At 42.1% G+C, this 24,649-nt stretch overlaps 1 protein-coding gene across 6 annotated transcripts in view; it reads right to left on the bottom strand.

The window, feature by feature from the left end:
- The window catches only part of EFCAB7 (EF-hand calcium binding domain 7), a 52,388-nt gene that overhangs the window by 4,248 nt on the left and 23,491 nt on the right, over positions 1-24,649 (bottom strand). For 5 of the 6 annotated variants that reach the window (XM_072649718.1, XM_072649720.1, XM_072649719.1 and 2 more), the window contains 6 exons: positions 12,512-12,653; positions 10,152-10,261; positions 9,722-9,820; positions 5,461-5,618; positions 3,724-3,857; positions 1,458-1,606 (listed from right to left, as the gene is read on the bottom strand). In XM_072649718.1, coding sequence (XP_072505819.1) covers positions 1,458-1,606; positions 3,724-3,857; positions 5,461-5,618; positions 9,722-9,820; positions 10,152-10,261; positions 12,512-12,653 — 792 coding nt within the window. The remainder of the gene's footprint in view (positions 1-1,457; positions 1,607-3,723; positions 3,858-5,460; positions 5,619-9,721; positions 9,821-10,151; positions 10,262-12,511; positions 12,654-24,649) is intronic. The other variant, XM_072649721.1, reaches the window with a different exon arrangement.

Below are 24,649 nucleotides of genomic sequence, written 5' to 3'. Positions count from 1 at the left end.
CCAGGACAGAACATATCACTGCACTTGCTTTGCTTCATCCATGAAAATCATTTTGCTCATTCTTATCACACCGTTTATTAAGACATGTTCCTGTCCTTCTCTCTTTGATGACAAACTCCTTAAAGAGATGGACCATGTCCTTTTCCATTCCCAGAGCTTGGCCCAGGGCCTGAGCGTAAAAGGGACTTGGTTAAGGCTTGTTTGAATTGGGCTAGTTCAGCTTTCCATGGAAACATGAATAAGCTGGAGCAGTACAAGCCTAGGACTTCTGACCTTTATAAAAGGTTAATGTGGTTAATGTGAGAAGTACTGAGATAAAGCAGGAAGACCAGAAGTTAAAGGACACTGGAGATGGACAGCTTCTTTTCACCACAATCTTTGCTTCCTTTGGGTCAAAGGCTTTCTACTATCCTAAGATGTTATGACATTTTCTCTTATAATCTTAAATCAGCTAAAAGGATGCAAGCTGATGAAGCTGTGAGAGGCTGGCCTTCTGGGAAACAAACCACTCCCACACTTGTGCTGATTCTGGCCAAGAGACCTGCCCAAGAGTTCAGAACAGCAAGTTCTCTGCCTCTGCTAATAGCTCTCTCCAGAGTCCTGCTCTGGATACATAAAGGAAACCAAGGGGAAGCCCAAACTAATGTGAATTTAGATGACCAAGAACCACTGTCCAATAAACAGAGAATATGAACAAATAGTTCTCAAAAGAATAATTACAGAGGATTAGAAAACAAAAAGATGTACCAAATCATGAATAATGAGGACAATGCAAATCAAAAAACCTGACACCCAGCAAACAGGCAGAGATGAGAAGATAGGAAAGTAGTGAATGTTTGGGGGGGGGGGGGCAGTCATAACGATGCAGCCCCTCCCTGGTCAGGGTGTAAAATGGTCCTGCTCTTGTGGAAAGTACTAAGGACCTAGAACTAAAACGTTCTCTTTTCAGATCCACTCTCGCTCTCCATGCTTCTGACTGCAAGGCCCCACATAAAACCAGATACTCAGCAGCACTTTTTGTGGTGGCAACAAATGGCAGGTGGGGCATAAGAACAGTGCTGAAGAATTCAGAGACACGGAAGACCAACATGAATGGAGGACGAGCGAAGTCAGCAGAGGCTGCCAGCACTGTCTCTATGGAAATGTGTTAGCAACTTAAAAAAATGATTTCTGTTTAGACTGTATACACACTATGAAGCTGTCCACTTCTCATATCTAACTCCAAGGTGCCTTCTGTGCTCTTAAAATACTGGCCACAACCCAATTTTGTGCAAGCCTAATTAAAGGCAGCAGAAACAAGAATGGAAATTAAGGCAAGATACATACTGAATAAGTATAGGGACAGGATGAGAGTTTGGGAACTTTGTCTGAAATTTATGCCCTACATGAAAAGTTCACAGATGAAAAAAAAAAAGGCTGTGAATTAAAGACACAGGTAAAATTTAAATACTTTTTACCTCTACCATTTCCAGGGCTTTATTGTAACCCATTGAGTGCAGAGTCACCCAGAGATCACTTGGATCTCCTTCTCGATCATTGGCTTCCATTAGATTGAGATCCATAAATCCCTGCCTCGTTAGTTCATTCTTCTTTGTATCAAAATTCTCTAGATTTAGGGAAAAAGAAGCACTGTGTGATTTAACTATTTTTTCAAGTATTTACATAAACTTTTAGGATATAAATGCTCATTTCTGAACAGTATAATTGGCATTTATACATTTCAAAAGAAGACGCTGAAAAAAGCAAGGCTAAACAGATGCATGGGAAACAACTTTGTAGTGTCCCCACAAGCTCTGCATGGAATACTGTCCCTCCTCAGAGGCAGCTCCCATGTCCCTCCCCCCTTCAGTATTTTTAATCTCCTTAATAAAAATCTTTAACTCTTTTAACTGATCTGGCACAACTTTTGTTACTAGGGGTTCTTAACCTGGGATCTGTGAATTTGTTTTAAAGAACATTTTGATAATTGTATTTTTAAATAATCGGTTTCCTCTGTAATCCTCTGTATTTTATCTTATGCATTTAAAAAATGGAGGTGACCAAAGGCTGAAAGCCAAAGTCTTCAGGAGACCACCAAAGACACAGCCTGCTCTATACTCTTCCACTGCTTGGTCTCCTCATCTATAGATATAGCGATCATCTCCAATCAGAAGAAGCCCAAGTCCCTTCTGAGATCCAGGTCTGATATCACCGACTACCTGGTGAATCTTTCAAAACGGATTTTCTAGATAGATCTGAAACTCAACATGTACGAAATGAAGCTCTCCATTCATTCCTGCCACCCCAAACCTTCCACTGGGCCAAGCCTCCCTCCTGAGGAGATCACCAGTCTTCCAGCCTCTCTGTTCATAATCATAGCCCTTTCCCATACGCCTCATTCTCACTCACCACATATATCCAATTTTTATTAGATCTTGCTTTTTTTACCTTCACAGTTTCTCTCTCCACTCACACAGCCATAACTCTAGCCCAGACCCTTATCTCTTCCTGCCCAGAATATTTAAACTATTTTAAATTTCTAACTTGTCCCCCTGTCCCAAACCTCTCCCCACCTCAATCCATCCTTTATTCAGCTGCCAAAGTGATTTTCCTCAAGCACAGTTCTATGACCACCAAGATCAAATCTCAACATTTGTTTGGCACTGAATGCTCCTCCCCAAGAATCTTACACTTCTCCAGGATTCTGCAGCATCCGGTCACTGCATTGGCTCATCCGCAGTCCTTCGTATGGGGCCCCTCTGATGGGCTCTCTCCCCTGCCTGAAAGCTTTGCCTTAATTCTACCTCTCTTTTCCTGGGCTCTCTTCAAGCCTCAGCTCACCTCCCCCTTATGCAGGGCTCATTTCAGGCTCCTCCAGTGCCTTCCTCTCTTTTATTGCCTCCCATTTACTCTGCAAAGATCTCCTGGGAACCTGGCTATTTACAAGTTGTCTCTCCCATAGAGGGTGAGTTCCTGGAGGGTAGAGGCTATTTCTGCCTTTCTCATATCCCCAGGGCCTGGTACTTTGGAGGGGCTTAATATGTGTCTTATTAATTACTCTAGGGAACTATCATGTCCTCTCTCTGGCTGTAAAAGTGTTTCGTAAGCTGGGCCAGCCTATCTTTCCAGGCTCCCCTTCCCACATTCTACCATCCAGTCAAATTGGTTTTCTCTCATTTCTTTATACCTAGTGGTTACACTGTGTCTTAACTTCTAACAAGATCTGGTGCCAGCTCTGCCAGCTGTAGAGCGTCTTTTCTGAGCCTCTGACCCACCATATTAATCTCATTCTTCACAAAGCTATCCTCTATATACTTCTATAACTCCATGTACTCTCATCTGATGGAATGTAAACGACAAGAAGGCGGGGGCTGTTTCCCTTCTGCCTTGTAGCCTCACACCTAGCACACCTGCAGAGAAACAGCACAAATAAAGGATCCCTAGTTTATACATGAAGGCAGAGGCCTAAAAACTGGAACTACCAAAAGCAGCTTTTGAACCTCATTTCCAGTTGGAGACCCTGCCAGTCTACACCACAGGGCTAAGAAAAATAAAAATCAGATTTTTAAGACGTTCCTAGTCCATGACTGGATAAAGAGCAGAAACGTTCTTTTGACCAATTTTAACCTTGTTACATCACTTGGGAGCAAAGAGGAAAACGACTCGCTGGTTTTATTGATGTTTTTATTACTGTAGATTATTCATATTGAATACTTATATTTTAAGAAGCAGACGCTCATTCACCTTTGCAGACAGCCCAGGCGTCGTCATCACATTTCTCTCCACTTGTCCTCAGTTCAAAAAAGTTATATTCATCAAGGCTAAGAAGCCCATTTCCATCTAAATCAATTATATCAAATATGTCTGACAAAGCTGATCTAAAACAAACAGACAAAAAGAAAAAAAGCATAACTTCTTATCTCTACAAAATAAACTGAAAAATGAAATGGTAAAAGGAAAACTTCACAGCAGAAAATCTCCTGATTGACATCCGGCTGCCCAGGTGTTTTCATGAGCTACTCATTTCATCTACGGACACAAACCTCTAGAACTAGAAGGGGGCCTCAGAGCTCACCCAGTAACCTAGGAGAGCAGATGCAGCTGAGGAGCATTAAGGTTAGCCTGGTTAGAAATACAGCAGACTCGTCAGTGCTAAAAGAAAGGAGAATTTTTAAAAAAGAAAAGAGGCGCTATTTTAAAAAACGGCTTGGGATGTTGTTCTAGACCCATCTACTGAATCAGACACACCCTCCCAGTCCCCAGAGCTCCCTGCTCAGTGGCTTGGCTAACCAGGAAAAGAATGGTATCTCCGGCTGGCTGCGGATCACCGGCTGCTCCAGAGACACGTTTCTTGCAATTTCTGCATCTGGGGCAGCGATGGTCTTGGGCAGAAAGGGTACTGGCCAATCTATGGCTAGAAGTGATTTGCTAGAAGTTACTACAGAACCCAGAAATAGGTGAAGTAGCAGAATATTACCGTACCCCAAGAAATGGTGAATATAAGACTTCTGAGGATTTGGGAAGACTCAGACAAACATTTGTAGAGCGAGGTAAGGTGACAATGACAATGTAAACACTGCCATGATGAGAGGCTTCAGAACTCTACTCCATGCAGCAAAGGAGGCCTTCTGAAGACCAAGGGAGGCAGCACGGCTCCCTTCTCTTGTATAAAGTGCATGGAATACGGGGTGGGGGACGAGGCAAACATTTCCAAACACGGTCAGTGTGTTGGTTTGTTTGCCTGTTTGTATTTATTTGTTACAAGGGAAGAATGCAGGGAGAAACGTTGGGAAGGGATAGTTACGGGCAAAAAAAGAGCATTAATAAAGCATTCAACATTTAAAAATAGGTCTATAACCTAGCAGCACTTAAAGGTACAAAAACAGGAAGGAGAGAATAGCCTGGGTTGCCTGTGGAAAAAACTGCAATTCTTTTAATGACCCCAAGCTTCTCCTTGAAACAAAGGCCCAGCTATTTCACACCATTCTCTTCCAGTGATGTTCTGGGGCTGCAAGTCCTGGAATCTTCCAGTGTCTTAAGAACAGGAATTAAAGATCACCAGAAAGAAATGGACAGGAGCACAGTGAGTCTGACCAGGACAAACCACATCACAAAGACAATCACCAAGAGTAGCACGTAAAAGAAAGGCATCAGTATGACTAGAAAGAAATGGCCCTGGAAGAAGGAAGGCTCATTAGCTAACAGCCCAGTGGCCCATACACATGCAGTGTCTGTCCAAGAAGTGGGAAATGTCTCCTGGCACAGAAGCTGGGCTTCCTGTAGTGGTTGGTGGAGAAGAGGACATGAGAGACCCCTGGCAAGCATGGGTGGGTCATAGACTGTCCTACTAGAGGGAATGCCCCTGTAGCACAAGCTGAGTGCCACCATGCATGGGCAGGGCATTTTCTTGGTCTGATAAGGTTGGGCTACCTTGTGGAGTTAGGAGAAAGAGACTGTAGTTCTCCTGGAAACAAAGCTTACCTAAATTTCTTTGTAAGAAACAATTCTCCCTTTTCACCTCTGCCCACAAGTTTGGCTTCTTCTGTAATGTGTTTTTTTTCCTTCTTCAGCCAACAGCCAGTTGTGAAAGGAATTAAATAATAAAGTCCTGATCCTAATTCACCACTCCATCCATACATCTATTCTCAAAAGAATAAAAGGGAAGTCTATAAGTCTTTACAAACATTAACGTTAGGTTTGCTTAAAACCAATATTCACCACTCTTAGGGATCTATGACTTTGTAACATAATAGAATTAGAACTAATTAGACCTTAAAAGTCACAAAGTCCAAGCCCCTCATTTTACAGGTGAGGAAACTGAGGCCCAGGCCAGAGAAGTGATTTGCCCAAGAACACATAGGCAGTATAAGGGTAAAGGCAAAATTCAAACCCAGGTCAAAGGTCTCTAAGCTTTGATTTCATCATTATGGACAGTAAATACAATGATTGAAGAGACGGTTACCAAGAGCTACTGTGGCCCAGAGAACGATTAGTGTCTTGCGGCTAAAAAGAATAAGAGCTGCCATTTCTGTCTTCTCCATGCATCACTCCATTGGATTCAATGGCCCTCTGTTTAGCCCCTCTGGGGAAGGCCTCTCTGAATTGGTTGAGACTGATCTTCAGACAACAGATGCCCAGATCATAACCGGCTCATACTTCGCAGAGGCTTTCTGCTGGAGCTGGGTACTGCTGGGACAGCCTTCAAGATCCCAAGGACATCCCCATGACATGGTGAGGGGGACCACCCTAGTGGAGGGCTCTTCCACTCATTCTGGAGACCCCTTACAGCTATCACAGCTCCAGCACTTCCCTAAAGGAGATGGTGTTTCTAAAGCACTCAGCACAGTGCCTAGCACACAGGAGGTGTTTAATAAATGTTTGTTCCCCTTCCCCCACAACAAAAGAGAGGTTAAAACACGTTTCATAATGTTTGTGCTGCTAAACAGTGAAGTGGGAAGGATGAGTTGCCTTTTTCCATGCAGTTGCTCAAATTCTTAAACTATTTTAACTTCACTAGTAATTCACATTATTCAAGAAAACAAAGCAGATGACTGAATATTGAATCATCTTCTTCTTGTAGGATGTGAAAGTACTGAAAAAGACTAAGCGTGGAATGGAAGTCTGTCCTTTTTGTTACTAACATAACCCCTCAGGGTTCCACCTCCAGCCCTGCTCTCTCAAGGAGGCCCCCTGAGGCTCGGAGCCCCTCTGTATCAGGGGTCACCACTGCAGGGTAACACGGTGCATGTGCCACATAAGGGCAGCCTAAGCACAAAAAAGACTAACTGACAGAACGCTGGCCAGGAGGCGATAAATCCTTTGACAAAAGTGACTCACAAAACAGGCATTTTTGTCACAAAGAACAACCTTGTACACTATCACAGTGACTTCGATGTCACTGACATTATATTGATTTAGAGCTGGAAGGAATATTTGGAATCATCTGGTTCAATGACTTCATTTTATGGAAATATGTCTAATTAAAAATGACTATGATTCTCTAAGAAGCTATTGTTCTTAAAGGAAAACTGCAATTTCCTGTTATGATAAAAATATGATTAAGAGAAAGCAGAATGAAATTAATTACAGGTTTTCAAATAAGAGGAGTGTAATTACTAGAATTAAGTTAATAGTTTAAAAAATAAACACCATGGTTTGTGTGAGCCAGGCCAATTATATGAGACCTTTGCTAATGGCATTCTCAGAGGTCATGTTTTAGAATAAGGTGTTAGGTATTTCAGAAGTTATAAGCTAATTCTCATGGCTAATGTCTAGGAAGAACTCACTTTATATCTTATCCCAAGCTTCTAGCCAGTATTTGAAGCTGATGGTCCCAGAGAGCATGCATGTACCTCCAGCAGGTGACTGGGACTATCTCATCATTGCTCTCTACTTCCACAAATGACTAAACTGGCATTCGGGTTTGTAGACCTGTCTCCAGTGCCCTCACTTAGCATAACCTGACTTCTCACAGACAGACCCTCTCTGCAAATGGCTTTTTTTAAGCCTAGAAAGCTCCCACGATGGTGGGTTCAGCACAAAGGTGCAGGTCGGCTGCTCCAGTCTCCTTCGCTTGGGCCTGAACAGCAAAGTAAGAACGAGGCTGCAGTTTGTTTGTACAGCCAGTTTTTAAACGATCTTCATAACAGAGATATTGACCTATGGCAGGGGAACTGTTTACAGTCACCCTGGGCTTCCAGGGTTCTCCACAGAGCTGAAGGGCTTCTTCTGAGGGGAAGGGGTCTTCTCCAAAAGAGAGAGAGTGTCAAGACCTGAGTTGTGTGGCATCACAGTGGCTGAGCATAGAACCCTCTGTCTTGCCTGCACTAAGAGCTTTACAAATACGATCTCATCTGATGCTCATAGCAGCACTGAGACATATTTTACAGCTGAGAAAATTGAAGCAGAAAGACATTAGGTAATTTGTTAGGAGGTCACACAGATGAGTAGGTGTCTGAGGTCAGATTTGAACTTGGGTCTTCAGGCCAGAGAAGTTAGGTGACTCACCCCATTTGCAGAGATGGAATTTCTTCTAGATTTGAGAGATCAGAGGTATGTTCTCACACCCAAATAAAGGGAGCCTGAACCCAGAGGTAAACCCTGACTCTGACCCTGCCTGACCTCTCTCACAGAGACAGAGTAACTCCAATATCATTTTATTGAAGATCCTTATTTTCAGCACTACCAGATAAATAAAAGGTGGGCCAGGTCTACACAGACAGCTAGCAGTGGAAGGAAGGAAAGAGGAACCTCACCGTTCCTTGAGCTCTATCTTTCCATGGCTATCCCTCTGTACCTAGTCCTGAATGTCACCACAGAAGGCAAAGAGGAAAAAAAAGTCAACTTTTACAGTTAATAAACTCTCTTTAAAGAAAGTAATTCTGAAACTAAAATATAAAAAAAAAACTTTGTAAATATGACAAATTATACCTCCTTCACACAAACAGAAATGTGTATAATAAAAGGGCAAGCAGAATCTCATTCAAACTTTATTACAGGCTTTCTGATAGACTAACATTTTACAGAGAGGCAATCTCATATGAAAGTCATTTTATCTAAAACAAAATGGGAAAAGCTATTGTTTTGGACAATGCTTTATCCAGAACTTAACTTGGTAGTCAGCTCTGAAGAAGAGTTTGGCCAAAACATTAACTTCTGTCATTTAATATTTCCTTGCCTGTAACTACACTTGTCTGTTAGGAGGCCTGCAATAAAGACTTTTATATAACATTACATCAGGGAAGTATTTGTCTGTCGTTGGGCCTGTATAAAGATTAAATATGAGATTGCAGTAAGTCCTTGAATAGCATTATTCCTGGTATGTAGCAGATGTATTTTGTAGTTCTCATAAAATAAATGGCCACATTTATGTATCTGCCTCACATATTTGGCCTCTGAGTAAATATATAATTAGAAAAAATCAGAACAATTCTGTGGGTAAAACACAGGTTTTTAAAAAACCGTTTTGTTGTATCAATATATTTTAGAACCCTGCAAACATAAATCAAGCCTCAACAAAGTGAACATAGTATTTTTCTCTTTTTTAGTCAGATAATTGAGAAAAACAGCTGAACTAACTTTTCCAAAGTCTCTGATGCTTTCATTTAGAAAAAAATCCAGTATGATCAATCATTTTTCCATGAAAACCCTACACTTGTCCATGTGAGAGTATTCTAGTGGTGCTGCCATACAGAGCAAGATTCATACTGATTAAAATTTCATAACACAATCTAATATAACAATATTAGATTAGATCCCTATGAGACTGAAAGGGCAGAGGCTAAAAAATAAAAAAAGGAGACTCTGGGCTTACAGGACGTTCCCCTGAGAATCTTTACTTTTATTCAGTAATAATTCATTAAATACCGAGATAGGCCTGGTATGATGCTATATCCCTCAACTATGCTAAAAAACCATAACTAAAGACATGGAGAGGCTGCTGGCATTGAGGAAGTCACATCAGAAATACAGCGGTGTGCAGGGGAGAAAGAGCACAGACCTTGGGAGTCAATACAATGCAAGTCACTGAATTGGAGCCTCAGTTTTTTCTGCTGTAAAGTGGGGATAGCTGTAGTACCTATCTCACAAGGTGCAGGGCCCCCACCTGGTCTGTGGAGCCCTCAAGTTCCAGCTCTTAATCTCTCTTCCCCTCCCCTGCCCTCACAGCCCACATTTCAGGCAGTTCTTCAGAAGCCTCAGTTTCCCTGAAGGCTCAGCTCCAGGGCTGTCTCAGACAACTCACTAGTGCTATTTTGTATTTATTTATCTGTGTCCCTGCTGCTTCCTCCATTAAAACATCAGCTCCTTGATTTTTGTCTCTCTGAACATCCTGCACAGCGCCCTGTGGAGCAGAGGAGCTCAATGTTTGTTAAATTGAATTTTGGAGTTTAAGGTCTTAGAAGTCATGGATCTAAATCTTCACTTTAACAAATGAGGAAACTGAGGCACTGGAAGGTTCATGACTTGTTTATGGCCCCAAATTTAGTCCAACAGGCTCATTCAGGACCATAACTCAGGGATCCTGGTCATGAGTTCATTGCTCAGCTTTTGACAAAATTCCCAACAAACAATCTGAGAATTTCAGGCAGGCCCAGGACATGTACTGTCCACCTCACCTGTGTACATATGGCATTTTAAAAATTAATATTAGAAATGTGAAGAAAAATGGGTACTTCTCTATTCCGCAATTCGGTAAAACACACAAGCTGTAGATTCGCTTGACCTTCATTTTCCTTGAGAAGATACAAAGCAGTATCCACTGACAACCAAGGAGATAATAATCCTAAAACAAACAAAAATCCTTAAATTCCTTTAAACAATAATAAATTAGCCTCTTTCTTGAATAACTGCAAGCTAGCTAACACATCTTAGCTCCCTCCCACCAAAATTTTTTTAAACACTCAAAAATTGCCTATTCCACCTTTTATTTTCAGACCTAAAAACTTAGCATTGAGACATATACATAATGCAGTGTGTAAGAAGATCTGTGTTAATTAGCTTATTAAAGTCTTAAACTCGAGGGTAGGAATTCTGTCTGACTCAATCCAGTACCACAATTTAATAACTGTTGATACTGACGGTTAATCAAAACAATAATCTCCTTTCATTTACAGACTTATTGAATATGGCCATTGTGAATAACAGTCCATAGTATATTGCTTCAGGTGTACAGTGCTTTACAATTATGATCTAGTTCTAGCCTCACAAAGACCTGGGACAGAGGTATTATTATTTCCATTGACTAGATGAGGAAATGGGAGAAGCCAGAAGCAGCCAGGGGCACTCGGGAGGTCTTCAGGATTCCAGCTCTAGTGCTCTGCCCACTAAGTCACCTAGCAACTGTCTTCAATTCTTGTTCAAAATTTCTGAAGAAATAAACCATCTGTTTACCTCAGTTTCCTCATCTGTAAAATAGGGGTGATAATAATAGCTCCTCCTTCCCAGGGCTGTTGTGATGATTCAATGAGATAATGCCTGTTAAGGGCTTAGCCCAGTGCCAGGCACACAGTAGGCTCTCTAAAAAGTATTTTCCATCCGCAGATCTGCTTGGATTGAACTCCATGGAACAAGATGTACTGAAGTCCTCTCCACCCCCTTTCCAGCTTTCTTTTGTGTGTTCTCTCCCTTCCCACTGTACTGTAAGCTCTTTGAGGACAGATCTGTCTTTCTTCTTCTCATCTCTCTCCCCAGCACTAAGCACACTGTCTGGCTTAATAAGTGTTTAATGAATTACTGACTATAAATGCTACTTACTAGTATAATTTATTATTTTTTTGTCAAATAAATTCATATCCTATGATTAAAAATAAGCTCCATAAAAATAAAGAGTACTAGAAACTGGAAACAATTTCTAGAAGGGATTTTCCTCTTTCTCTATATCATAGGGAGGGGGCACAGTAGCAGCCAGTGATTGTCACTGAAGGCCCAAAACTGTAAGTTGCCACAAAACACTCAGTGAGTGATGAAAACATGGCAGAACATTTGTGCTGTGATGCTGAAGAGCGAACACCTTGGTCACTTCTTGGGAGGAAATGTACCTTTAGACAAGAATGTTGGTGCAGGAGACAAGAAGGCTAAGCCCTGCCTTTGACATCCAATAGCTGGGGGACCTTGGGTAAGGCATGCAACTGCTCAGGACCCTGGGCAGATCTCTGAGACTAGAAAGGGTGGAAATTACAGATGAGATGCCATTTTACATTAACAGAGAGTTTCTATACTACATGGAAGAAATCAAAGGTCCACTAAAATATATATATATATATATACACACATATCTATTTAAGGATTTTTCAAATCGCAATACTATGTACACACGTATAATATCAACACAGCGCTGGTATGCACATAGTATGTAGATAGCATCACAATTGGAAAAAATCCTTAAATAGAAATGTTTGCATACCAGGCTGTTGAATGGTTCCACAAGAAATGAACAAGCAGTGCACAGCACGTTATGTAATAACAACCTTTGTTTATGCATAACAATGGAACAGGACACTTTATGGCTGAAATGACTAAATAAAGGATGCTTAAATAAATCTGACATCAGACCTTGGAGTCAAAAACACTGGTCATTTCATTGCTCTCTGGCCATGTGAGCTTTGAAAAAACATCTTAACCAATATTTATCATCCCAGAGGCAGTGAACTTCAGGGAACAGTAGGATTTTCAATGCTTCACAAGACCTTTTTTCAAGATTATTAAATAAAAATTAAATTTAAAAAATAAGGTCAGAAATAGAAAAGCTAAAAATTAGTGCAGTGATAGCTAGTTTTACATCATATATTAACAGAAGGCATCAGATCTTTCCTTGCTTTTATAAATTAAAAATTTTAAAACTCCAAATCTTAATAAGATACCTAAAGCAATTCCATTATTGGTACCAAGCCTTTGGAACTTCAAACTTTCATAAACTCTCACAGTTGATCTTTTCATGAAATGGGAATATGGGATACTCGTACAAACACTTGTGGTGATGACATCTACATCTGTTCACCAACTTTCTAAAAGAAAAGACAAATTACAAACTTGCCTTCTTCTTGACTCAGGTTCAGTGGTCTAATAGTAAGATAAACAGTGGACCTCCGGGCTAAGTGGATCTTGTATTGATGACTAACAACCTCACCATTTTCTTCCAAGAAGAAACAGCCCTTTGACTGGGCACATTGCCATTCCTAAAAATGAGAGAAGAAGTAACATTTGAGTCCGATTCTGGAGGACAGGCAGAATTTAGAGGGATGGACAAATGTGAGGAATGAGAGGAACCATCGCCAACAAAAAGCCTTGAGTTTAAGGAGACACAGGAGGTATGGCAGAAAATTTCAAAAAAAAAAAAGTGGTCTCCCTAGCTTGCCCAGGTGGGGGAATCAACCTAGGAGGAAATGTGAATGTCAGATTTGGGAGTATGGAGTTGGCCTTGTAGGTTCTCATAAGTCACAAGAGGTTTTTGAGAAGAGAATGTCAAAGTGAAAGCAGCAAGAAGAAGGAGACTTCACTGGGGAGACCAAGAGGAAGTCCGCCAAGGCTGGTGCAAGCTGGTTGAGAAAGGGAAGAAAGGATGGAGGAAGGCAGGCCCTGAGACCGTTTCAAGAGTCCAGATAGGAAAAGCCACTGGCTATTGCCACAGTAGGAATAGGAGGAAGGGATGGATGTGGGCCACTGGGAAAAGACCTGGGTGAACCTGATGACTGTTTGGTTTGAGGGGAAAAGGAAAGGAAATGGTCAAAATGATCTTGAGACGTCAAAGCTGAGTGACTAGAAGGTCATTTTTGTCCCTGTTAATTCAGAACAAAGCCTTCTCCAGCATGAAGATGGGACCATGGACACGAACAAAAAACAAACAGCTCTCTGTTCCAGAGTAACGTGGAATGATGAGGTGAACACAAATAAACAGACAAGAGCCTTGGATGGAGAACGTTTCCAGGTCATGTGCTTATTTCTGTCCATCTGGCAGATGGTCTCTAGGGCTGGAAGAGTCAGAAGGCTCTGCAGTTGGCTTTATAAATGCCACTTCTTGCCAAAATGTTCTGTGAGGATATTTGAATAAGAGCTTTTGAATGATCTTCTAATACTTGCTGAGAAAGGTGAGGAACAGATGTATCACAATAACCATGAAAACATATTTAATCCTACATGGTTATTTACTTAGGTTCTAATAAAGGAAGAGAAGACATCATATAGATAAGGCTAAATTTACCTTCAAATTATTAAGGGAAAATCTTTCTATCTTATGTTTAAAAATAAATTCATTAGAAAAATACAAATAAAAATTTTAAAAGTTCTGTAGCATCTCACTTTGCCTAAAAAAAATGAATTTTAAAATGAGCAAATGAAAGTCTTGCTAGTGACAAACTATTAGTTTGTTGTCATCTATATTATTTCATAAAAGAAAGGAAAATTTATATTTTAAATACTTAGAAGTTAAATCATAGAAATAACTTGAGGGCAACTTTATTTTAGGTTCTTATAATCACATTCTAGAGCTCTGAGGGACCAGAATGGTCATCTCATCCAACTCCGTCATTTTAGAAAGGCCCAGAGAGGTCACCGCAGTTTAAGAAGTGTAGAGTGTGCCCTTTCCCCTGGTGCTCAAGTACCCATTGCTCCCAATACAAGGTAGGACTATAAAGTAATGAGTACCTTTTCCCATAAGCCATAGAAGGAAACTAGTCTCATTACTTCACAGACAGATCATGCAAAGAGAGAAGCCCTTATCTTTCACAATTTTCGCCAAAGAACTCAAAACACTTTCAGATATACTATTTTAGCAACTTTGCAACAGTCCTGTGAAACAGGGAGAGAGAGAATATTAATCACTTCAATTAAAAAACTAACATAAACACAGTTGGATGAGTTCAAAGTTTCTCAAGGAGGTGAGGGAGGAATTAGGACTAGATCCAGCACTCCTAGAAAAGTCCTATTTCCATTTCATCATTCTTTCAAAGAAAAGTAGAGCTAGGGAACATAACTTTAAAGAATTCCAACAAGGTTCTAGAACAGGAGGAGACCAAAGGCTCAAGTCCAAAGTTCAAGTTCAACTATTAAAGGCAAAAAAGAGTGCACCATGATTTCAGGTGGCTCCCCCCTAGATCAGAACTTGAATGGGCCCATCACAGACATTTGGCCTTAGCATCACCCATGTGCCCTTGGGTGATAACTGACACAGAAGATCAGGAAAGGTATAACCATCTGTCTTTGCAGACATGTTCTATCAGGTCTTGTTACTTAGAGGAACATGTATCAACAGAGAGGTAAGTGCATCTTTATTCTCTGCTTTATCTGTCATCATCAACCAAAGGCAAATGTCTTAAAATAAAATTTAAAAATTCAATTAGTTGTCAGATGATAATTATACTGTCTCCAATCTCTTCCATAAAGGTCCAGTTCTCTACGAGTTTGCAGACCACTTGAGATGCACATATCACCTTTGAGATCAGATAGGAATTTAATACATTTGTGAATAAGAGAGCTACCATTGTGCAGGGGATAGAGTTGTCTTTGAAGCTGGGAAGACTTGGGTCAAGGTTCATGCAGGACATACTGGCTGTGTGGCCCCAGACCAGACACTTGGCCTCTCTATGCCAGCCAAGCAGATCCATCCACTAACGAATGCCATTACAGGACCAGGAGCTCTCTCCCCAAAATGGCGGTCACTGGTGGTTGGGCCTCACCTGGCCCTTGGCTTCTACCATGCTAATTTGTTCTCTTTTGCATTAAAGGCACAGGATGCTTCCCAAAGAGGGCTGAATATTGTCTCTTCATCTCCACCAGGGCCTGGAGCAGAGGTGTGCACACAGCAGGAGTTTAATAATACAGCCAGACCAGCCCATTTCCCAGTGTGACAACTGAGTCCCAAGGCAGATAATGGCTTGTGCGCTGTCACTGCTGCTTGGCTCTGGTCTGATTCTCAGCCCCACACACTCCTCACTGCCCCACCATAGCAAGCTGTGGTGTGGTAGAAGGAGGGCTGGATTGGGAGTCCAATGACCTGGGATCGGATCCTGTGAGTCACCCTGCCTCTGCGGTCCCTGGCTGGGCTAGGTGGCCCCTTGGGAGTCTCAGACCAGTTCCATGGTGGGCGTCTCAAACTAGACTTGGTGACTTCCTCCCAAGCCCCAGCAACTTGCCTATTCCTACTGAGGGTGCCCCAATCATTCCAGTCCCCAGGTTCACAGCCTTACCCCACAGATTCATTCAGCTGCCAGATCTCGGCATTGCCACCTCCACACAGTCATTCCCCTCATCATTCATGTCCTCATCACTTTCCACCTACACTATTGCAATGGCCTATCTCCTGCAGAATTCCTCCACAAATGCAGATCTGGCCACATCACTTCCCTCCTCACAAGATTCACTGACTTCAGGTTACCTCTAAGTTCAAATCTAAGGTCCCTGAGTTCATCTTTCAAAGTCTCCCCAGTCCCACCCCCACCCCCACGTCTGAACCCAGATCATACAACACTACCCTTCCTGGGCCAAATTCTCATTCTCCCAAGGGCTGTGGCCCAGACTGCAGTGCGCTGTCCTTCTTTGCCTCTTCCCAGAACCCCTTCCAGTAATGTACGAGCCTCTTCTAAGCCTCCACAGGCTGCCTGACCCTTTTAAAAAATACCTTTTGTCTGAACTTTTTATGGAATGTTGTTTCCCTTGATGGAAGGTAACATTATCTTGTTTGGGTCTTTATTCTCCTAATACCCAGGCAAATGAACAGCACACAGCAAGCATCTAATATAGACTTACTGAGTCAATCAGTCAGTCAATAAGCATGTGGAGAGAGGACAGATCTCTGGACTTGGCATCAGGAAGACCTGAGTTTAATCTTCTCTAAAATCCTAGACAAGTCATTTGACCTCTCTGTGCCTCAGTTTTCTCATCTGTAAGATGGGGACAATAACAGCTCCTACTTCACAGGGCTGATGGGAGTATAAAGTGCTTTTCAAGCTTAAAATGCAATATCAGCATTAGCTCTTGTCATCACTAAGGTTACTAATCTCCTACTATGTGCTAGGCATGGTGATAAAAACGCACAGAATGAAACAATCTTTACTCCCAAGTGATGGATACCGCAATGCAGATGACAAGGACATATATAAGCACATATGGAATAAACGTAAAGAGAACAAATACCACATAGTTTGCTATGGCTTGGCTTCGCAGGAAGGGCAGTGGTCTTAGATTCCTGCAGAAGGCCGTGCTTGAGCTGGGTGGGAATCTCTGAGCAGTGTTGAGGAAGGAGAGGATTCAGGTGTGGGTGATGGCCAGGGTCGAGTGTGTAGATGGGAGTTGAAATGCCACGGAAGAGGAAACAGAGTCAGCTTGGCTGCAGTGCAAAGTATGGGCGAGGTTGCTGGAAAGACAGATTGAGGCCAGGGATGAAGGAGTCTGAAAGCTCCCCAGAGCAGTTTCTATCTTATTCTGGGGAACCCAGGGAGTTCCAGGGGCTGAGCTAGGAAGGGAGAGTCAGATGTGTGCCCAAGAACAACCCCTCTGGAAGCAGGAGGTGCTGGAGGAGACGCTCAAGATGGGCCCCACAAGGCACTTACTGGGATAATCTAATAGGGAGACAGGAGAGTCTAACCTAAGGAGCTGGGGATGTGAATGGAGAGAAGGTGATGGAAGCAGGTGAAAACAGCAAGATCTGGCAGTTGATTAGATGTACGCAGTGAGAGACAGTGAGCCCCCTAGGATGATGTGGGGTAAGAACCTGGTGCCTTCCACAGAAATAGGCTAAGTCTGAAAGAGTGGAGGGTTCTGGGGGAAAGATAATGACCTCAATTTTGGACATGCTGAGGGTGAGATGATCCAGCAACATGGTTTGAAATGTCCCACAGGTACCTGGTGATGCCAGGCTTAAGTTCAGGGGGAAGACTAGGGCCAGAGAGATCTAGGAGTAGTCAGCATAGAGAGTCAGGGGCGCTGATTCCACAAGGGAAAGTGTAGAGAGAAAAGAGAAAGTGACCTGGGTCAAAACCCTGGGGACTAGACGCATTTAAAGGGCATGATATGGAAAATAGGATGACAGGTTGAAAGAAACTGGTGACCATCTTATTTTTGTCAGGGCAACTGAACAAAGGCGTTCTGGGACAGGGAGGAAGAGGCCCATGTCATGAAGACTCAGAGATGCCAGTGGATGCCAGAAGAAAGGGTAGCCAAGAGCATCAAATGTAGCAAACAGGCAGAGAAGGCTGAGGCCCCAGAAAAGACTATTCGATTTGTCAATGACCAGCTGTGGGTAATTTTGGGGAGAGCCGTTTCATTGAGTAATAAGGATGTCATCCAGACTACAAAGACCTAGGGAAAAGAGGAAGTGAGTACAGACAGCTTTTTCAACGAGCTTGTCTGAGAAGGGAGGGAGGAGATAAAGGGGGTAAACCAGGGGCTGGCAGAGTCTCATGACGGTTTCAAAGATAGGAGAGACTTGGGAGTATTTGAGGGAAGTTGGAAAGGACCAGGAGAGAGAAGTGGGACGTGACTGAGGAGGTGATCTGTTAGAGAACATGGGAAGGGTGGGACCAATGGCACAGGAAGAGAGGTTGGCTTCAGCAAAGAGAAAGGACACTACATTGTCAGAGACTGGGGAAAGGAAGAGAGCACTGGGGATGATGTCAATGCATTTCCAGATGATGGAATTAGGGGTAAAGGGAGGTGACCTGGAATGGTTTCTGTTTTCTCAATATGGTAAGAAGCAAGGGCCTTGGATGAAGGTGGAGAGAGGTGGAGAGGTGGGGACAGGGGACAGGGGAGGGCTAGGAGGGAAGAGAATGTTTTGAAGGGTTTCTGGAGAGAATGAGGTAAGGCATCAATTAGGGAGGAATAAAAAGATTACCTCACTGCAGAGGGCCTAGCTGACATTGAATAATATCAATTTATAATGTATATAATCAGCATGGCTAATTCACCTCCATTCAGGATGGCTCCATCCAGCCTCCTGAGAGTATGAGGAAGGAGAGGATGGTAGGAATAACCCAGGACTGAAATGGGGTCAGGGATGAGTGGCGAAAGGACAAAGGGGGAGAGATTTAAAAGCAGAGGGCAGAGTAGAGTTGAAATGGCTGACTATGGGGTAGAGATTAAAAAGGGGAAAGCGAAGTCAGAGGTGGCACAACGGCCTGAGGAAGGGACCAAGTGAAAGGACTGGAGACTGATGAGAATCAGGAGTCGATTTAGGAAGGGGAGATACGGGCAGATAAAAGAAAGTCAGAGTTTCTAATCAAGGAAGCAGGGCACTTGTGAGTAATGGACAACTCAAGTAAATACAAATGTCGCATGACCATTCTCCTGGACTGCAGACCCCTACCAAAGAGGAGATGTCGCCAGCTTCCTCCTAAGGTACCCTCTATGAAACCCTCCTCAGGAGTCTAAAACCCTCTCAGCTGCGCAAAGCTTGGCCACTTTTTCTGAGGTGAGGGGAACAGACAGCAGGACTGCTAATATCTATTGGATCCTGAATGTTCTTCCCAAAACATTTCCTAGCTAAGTCTCCCATAAGTAATTTCAGATAATTTGTCATTTGATACTAAGCATTTTCAGCAGGCACATGAGGCTTACACACAAAAAGAAGATGATTTCTTATAGCCTATTTCAATTCCTGAATCTAAATCACATTTTAATCAGCATTCGAGATTTTTTTTTTAAATTGCAGCCAGATACTAAGGGGTTGTTCTTGACATTATGTATTATTCCATGTGGTTTTAATGTGGAGGGGCTTATCAAGTTTTTCAAAGAACTTCTCTATGACTTCATCTACAATGACTGACACTGCTGCATAAACCTACGATTACTTTCAAATACACCCTAATAAAGGAATATTGAGAACTCAGCAGCCCATGAAAGAGCGTTTTTGTGACCTGTGAGTGTAGGATGACACCCACTCCACCAACAGCTTTCTTTGCCTTCCCAAAAAGCACCTGGGAACTATCCTTTCACAAGTCACTTCTGGTTTCATTTATAGAAAAAAAACCCAAATGGTCCACGCTACTCACCTGTGCATAGAGGATGGACTCAGAGTGCAGAGTGAGGCACATCCACACCCACATATATGTACATATGTGTACACATGTATGTATACAGTGCCCCCCCAACTGTGGGAATTTGTTTTGCTTAATTACATATGTTTGTAACAGGTTTTGTTTTTCTTGCTTTCTCAATGGGGACAAAAGGGAAGTGGGAAGGAAAGAGTTTAGAGCTGAAAATAAAACTGAATTAAAAACCAAAAGAACAAAATGCCAAGAATGATATAATTCAGCTGCTCCAACAACACATCCACATCTTGGTCATTGAACAAGATCTCACATTTATGGTGCCAACAGTCCAATGAGGGTTTATTGATGTTTTTCACCCCGTCTGCTACCATCACTAATCGAAGCAGAAAGGTGCTGTGGAGAACTCAGGGCCAAGGCCAAGCAGACTCATCCTCAGGTGACAGGGATGCGCCTCTCCAGATTTAGTGAGATCAGTTCTCAGAAAAAAAGACTGGATCTGTTGCTGGGGCAAAACTTGAAGACTTTCCAGCATGGAATGACCTATTAAGAATGTATGCTCTGCTGGCAGAGCTTTCAAGAACTCAGGGTCACCACTCCGCCTTGATGAATCACTGGAATATCAGTGAATTCAACATGCAGTCTGAAACTTGGAGACGCCAATGCAATGGTGGGAAAAGGTGAAGGTGGCCAGAAGTAGAGGGAAAATCTTGGTTCAGGAAAAAGGGAAGGGGAGAAGACAAAGACCTTCAGATTACAATGAAACCTTGTGCCTTTATATTATCAAAGTGCTGAAAAAAAAAACATGACAGACTGGATAAGACAAACACCAAGTAACACCACAAATAATGGAACTGATAATATTTTAACAGACTGGAAAAGACTTGTTATTGATGTGGGAGTTGGCCATCTATCTACAGATCCGCTTTAGATCCATCAGGGCTAAGACCATATTTAATGTGGGAGAAAAGAAAAATAATGAGAAAAAGGCATCCAATACAATTGAAGCAACTTAACCCTGAGCTGTTTAAGCCAGTAACTGACAATCAAAGATGGGACATAGAAAATAGAAATTATATTGACATGGCTTATGAGAATTTCATCTAGCAGCTTAACCAATAAAAATTCACCGACACAACAAGGAGCCCAAAAAAGCACCTTATTTAACACGCATCTTTACATGCCAATCAGAGACTGATAGCTACCATAGGGAATACTACATCAGAATATAAACTTGTTTGTAAAATACTATAAAGAAGGATGATGGAGGACAACAATGCTGAGAAGACAATAAACAAAACAAAAATTGAAAAGATTTGTAATACTTATTCCAATGAGCTACATTCTCCATCAAGGACCATGGAACCTCCACACTTGGATGCTGGTCCAGTGTTGTCCCAAATACGCTTCGGAGTGTCCCAACCCTGATGCTTCCCACCCGTGTGGCCTTGGGACAGTGACTTAACCTAAATGGGCCCACATTCCTCATCCATGAACTGAGAGGGTCAGAGAAGACAACTTTGGTGCAAGGCAACTCAGGCTGTAAACGGAAGAACTGCAGACGTCTATCAGGAGATAGTTTCCTAACGCAGAAAAAACCACAGGTCTGAGCCAACAGAAAATCTTGTTGAGCTGCTAGTGAAAGAGCTGCCAAACCTATCAAACCCAAAGGAAGAAACTGAGGCCAAAGAAAGCTAGGGACTAGGATCTCTCCAACAGTCTACCTTAGCAAAGCTACATTTAGTAGCCAGTACAGGTCCTGTGCTAAGATAATGGCTATGGTTACTTAAAAAAATACATTTTAATGATATATGCTGTTTCTTACATCACCATGGTTATCCCAAGTAGCCTTCTCTCTTCCCTTCTAAAGAACTCTCTCATATAACAGAAAGTGTTTTTTAGAAAGGAAAAAAAAATCAACACAACTGATGGATACAATGGAAAAGTCTGAAAGTATAAAAGACTTTCAAGGCAGTTGCATTTCTGTTCAGGGTTCCAAGAAAGAAGGAGCTTTTCAATGTGCTTGGGGTATTTTTGGAGACAACAGACTATAGGGAAAATTTCCTCTGCAAACTTTGATTTGGGGTGGCCTGTGAATAAGCTTGTTTAATTTTAAGAGTGACCTGCAGTCCAAAGCCCTGGTTTATAATTATTGTTCTACTGCTTAAAAGGCAGTGTGACCGTGGCAAAGTCATTCACCTCCCAAAGTCTCAGCCTCATCATCTATAAAGTAAGGACCACCACACCCGATGTTCTTAACTCTGGGTATTAGAAGGAACAAATGAAAAAATGTATAGAAAGTGCTATGTAAACTTTAAAGCCCCATCCAAATGTCAGACCTGACTTTGATCCTACGGAAATAAGATTCTTTTCTGAACTCTGAATTCAGATGAAAGGTTAAGAATTCCTTCCTCTTCCCCGCACCTCTTTTAGAAGAAGGGGACTCTGGCCACTGGGGGTAGCATCAGAGGGCACAGCATGCTGGGCCTGGAGCCAGACTGGAACTCCAATTCAGCCTTTGCCCCTTCCTAGCTGTGTGAACCTAGGCAAGTCACTCTACCTCTGTCTCTGTAAAAGAAGGGAACCCTATATCTAGGGTTGTTGTGAAGACAGAATGACATAATATTTGTAGCTATGGGTGTGGAAGACTGCCTGGGATGTCAGACTTTTTCAGAGGGTAGTTAGTTTTGCTGGTTTTGTTTTTGCTAAGAGGGATGGGTCTTGGGGAGGAGAGGGATACACAGGACAATGCTGCTGAGTATTTGGCTGAGTAATGCAGCCAAATCTGTGGAGTCTAACAGGAAGCTTGAATTAGTGCTGTCTGAGAAGGGTGGAAAAGGGCTGCAATTTTAGAATGGAAGAAGAGAAGGGGAAGAGGAATATCAAGCACATTTCAAAAGAATCCCAAGGCTGGTTTGATTAGACGGCAGCATCCTGACGAAAAGAATCTCTGCTGTGGCCACAGTCTCAGCGGCCACTGAGGTGGGTGCTGACGCTGGAGTGTTAATATCTAGTCAGGCTTCAGTATCTTTGCAATAAGATAAAACTAAGGAATAAATTAAATGATCCAAAGAAAAATTAAAATATGCAAGTTCATTTTTGAGCCTCAAATTGTATAGTTTGTATAACTCTATACAGAATGTATAATTCTACATAATACTCATAATTTTATTGCCTATTTCAACTGAAATGAGAATAATGAAGTCTAATTCTGGATCAAACAATGAGCCAGAATGTTACAGCAAGTAAATTAGGATGAGGTTGAACAGAACTTTTTTGTCTCACTGTTAACAGTAAGAAATTTATATATCAAGCAGGTTTTTTTAATCAAAATGGAAGAAAAAACCAGTAGCTTGCTTTTCCTTAGAGAGGGCATAAGGTGGTGCTATACACTATCAAATCAGTTGAATTATGTAGACCTAAAAAGAACCACTGTGCTACTGTTTATAAAAAACAAATGTTATTGCTCATAATTTAAAAGGCAACTTCAAAAGAACAAATTACAAAAACTTGACATTTTAAATGATCAATATGTCTAAAGGTATCAGTGAGAATACTTTTTTTAATGTTAGTAAAAAAGATTGCTCTTCTGGAAATCAAATTTCCTGCAATGATCAGAAAAGTGAGGGGCCTGAAACAAGGACTAGACGCATTAATGTACACCCCAGATTTAAGAAGGGAATCCATCCCATACGCACAGTCAGAAGCTGTGTGTGAGTCCTGAAATGGCTGTGAATTTTAAAAAGAGAAAGAAAACAGCTAGACATGCTTCTTCATAAAGCTCAGGCACAGTATGGAGAAGCAGCTTGGGAGTCAGGAGGTCCGGGCTCCACCAGAGAGCTCCACATGTGCCCTTTACAACTCAATTAACCTCACTGGGCATCAGCTTCGTTATATCTAAGTGCAAGGGACAGGATAGCTATACTAAGGTCCCTCCCAGCTCAAAGTTCTCTGATTCTATGACTTCAAACTGGGAAAATTAGCATACTCTTTAACCTATTTGGCAAGCAAAAGATTCCAGTACCAAAATTCTCAATTGCCCTATTCACAAAAGAATTCCACCTGCTAATAAGTCCAAGGGCTCTGAGATCAAATTTCTGCTCTGCAGGTGTTCTCATGGCTCCCCGACCCCCACATTGGCCTGTCCTGAATTACTAAGTTTTTCTACATCTTCATCACTGCAGGTTCCCTCACCCCCACCCCCACCCGGCCAGATGCCTGGGAACCCACCAAAACTTCTCCCATCCCCAAGAATATCAATGGGAAACAAATTTTATGTTCATTTTCTTATACTAGAAATAAAACGGCTAATGCTGAGATTGCTCTAGAAATCATATTGAACAGATCCATTAGGATGAGGACAAACACAATGTGGTCTCTACAGGATACAGTTCCTGGGTTAGTTCAGTACCAGTAGCTTTTTATCTTAATTAACTCCTTTCTCTGGGTCTAGAACAATGTTGACAGAAGCTTGGGACTCATCCAACTGAACTTCAATGAGGGAAGGGCTGCCCATGCACAGCAGGGAGGGTGTCTGGGTTTGGAGGAAGAGCCAAGGGCACCACACTATGAGCTAGGAGGTCTCCATGAATGTGGCCTACACCAAGAGGGCTGGGCCTTGCCCATTCTCCTTAACTGAGGGCATAATGATCTTTGTAATGATTACCCCTGGCTCCCTCCGTCTCCTTTCCACCTCCCCATTACATGACCTATCCCATTGGAGGGTAAGCTCCTGGAAAGGAGAGACTACCTTGTTCTCCTGCCTGCTGTCCCCCATGCTTAGCATGGTGGCTTGCTCCAAGTACATGCTTAATAAATGCTGGATCAATCAACTGATCAATCAATTGGTCTAATAATCTGGTCTGCACCCTGCTCTGCCACTCAGAAAAGCCACTTTCTTCCTCTGTCTGAATCAATCAACAAGTATTTATTACATGCCTACACTGGCTGGACGTTGTGGTGGGCTTTAAAACAGGTATAAAATTTGGATTCTTGAAAGGAATAAGAGAGAAATCATTTGTAAAGTTATTATATAATAAAATATTCTTGTGAATCTATTTGACGTTCAAATATATTTCAGAATACTCTGAAAATATTGACTATTATGATCATTTGTTAGGGTTTGTGAAAGACAGGCTTCATGCACTGGGAGTAAGTTGGACCAGATATCCTCTGAGCTTGCTTCCAACTCA

The sequence above is a fragment of the Notamacropus eugenii genome, chromosome 2, assembly GCF_028372415.1.
Source record: "Notamacropus eugenii isolate mMacEug1 chromosome 2, mMacEug1.pri_v2, whole genome shotgun sequence".
In the NCBI taxonomy this organism is placed as follows: domain Eukaryota; kingdom Metazoa; phylum Chordata; class Mammalia; order Diprotodontia; family Macropodidae; genus Notamacropus; species Notamacropus eugenii.
This window is presented reverse-complemented; position numbering and strand designations above follow the sequence as displayed.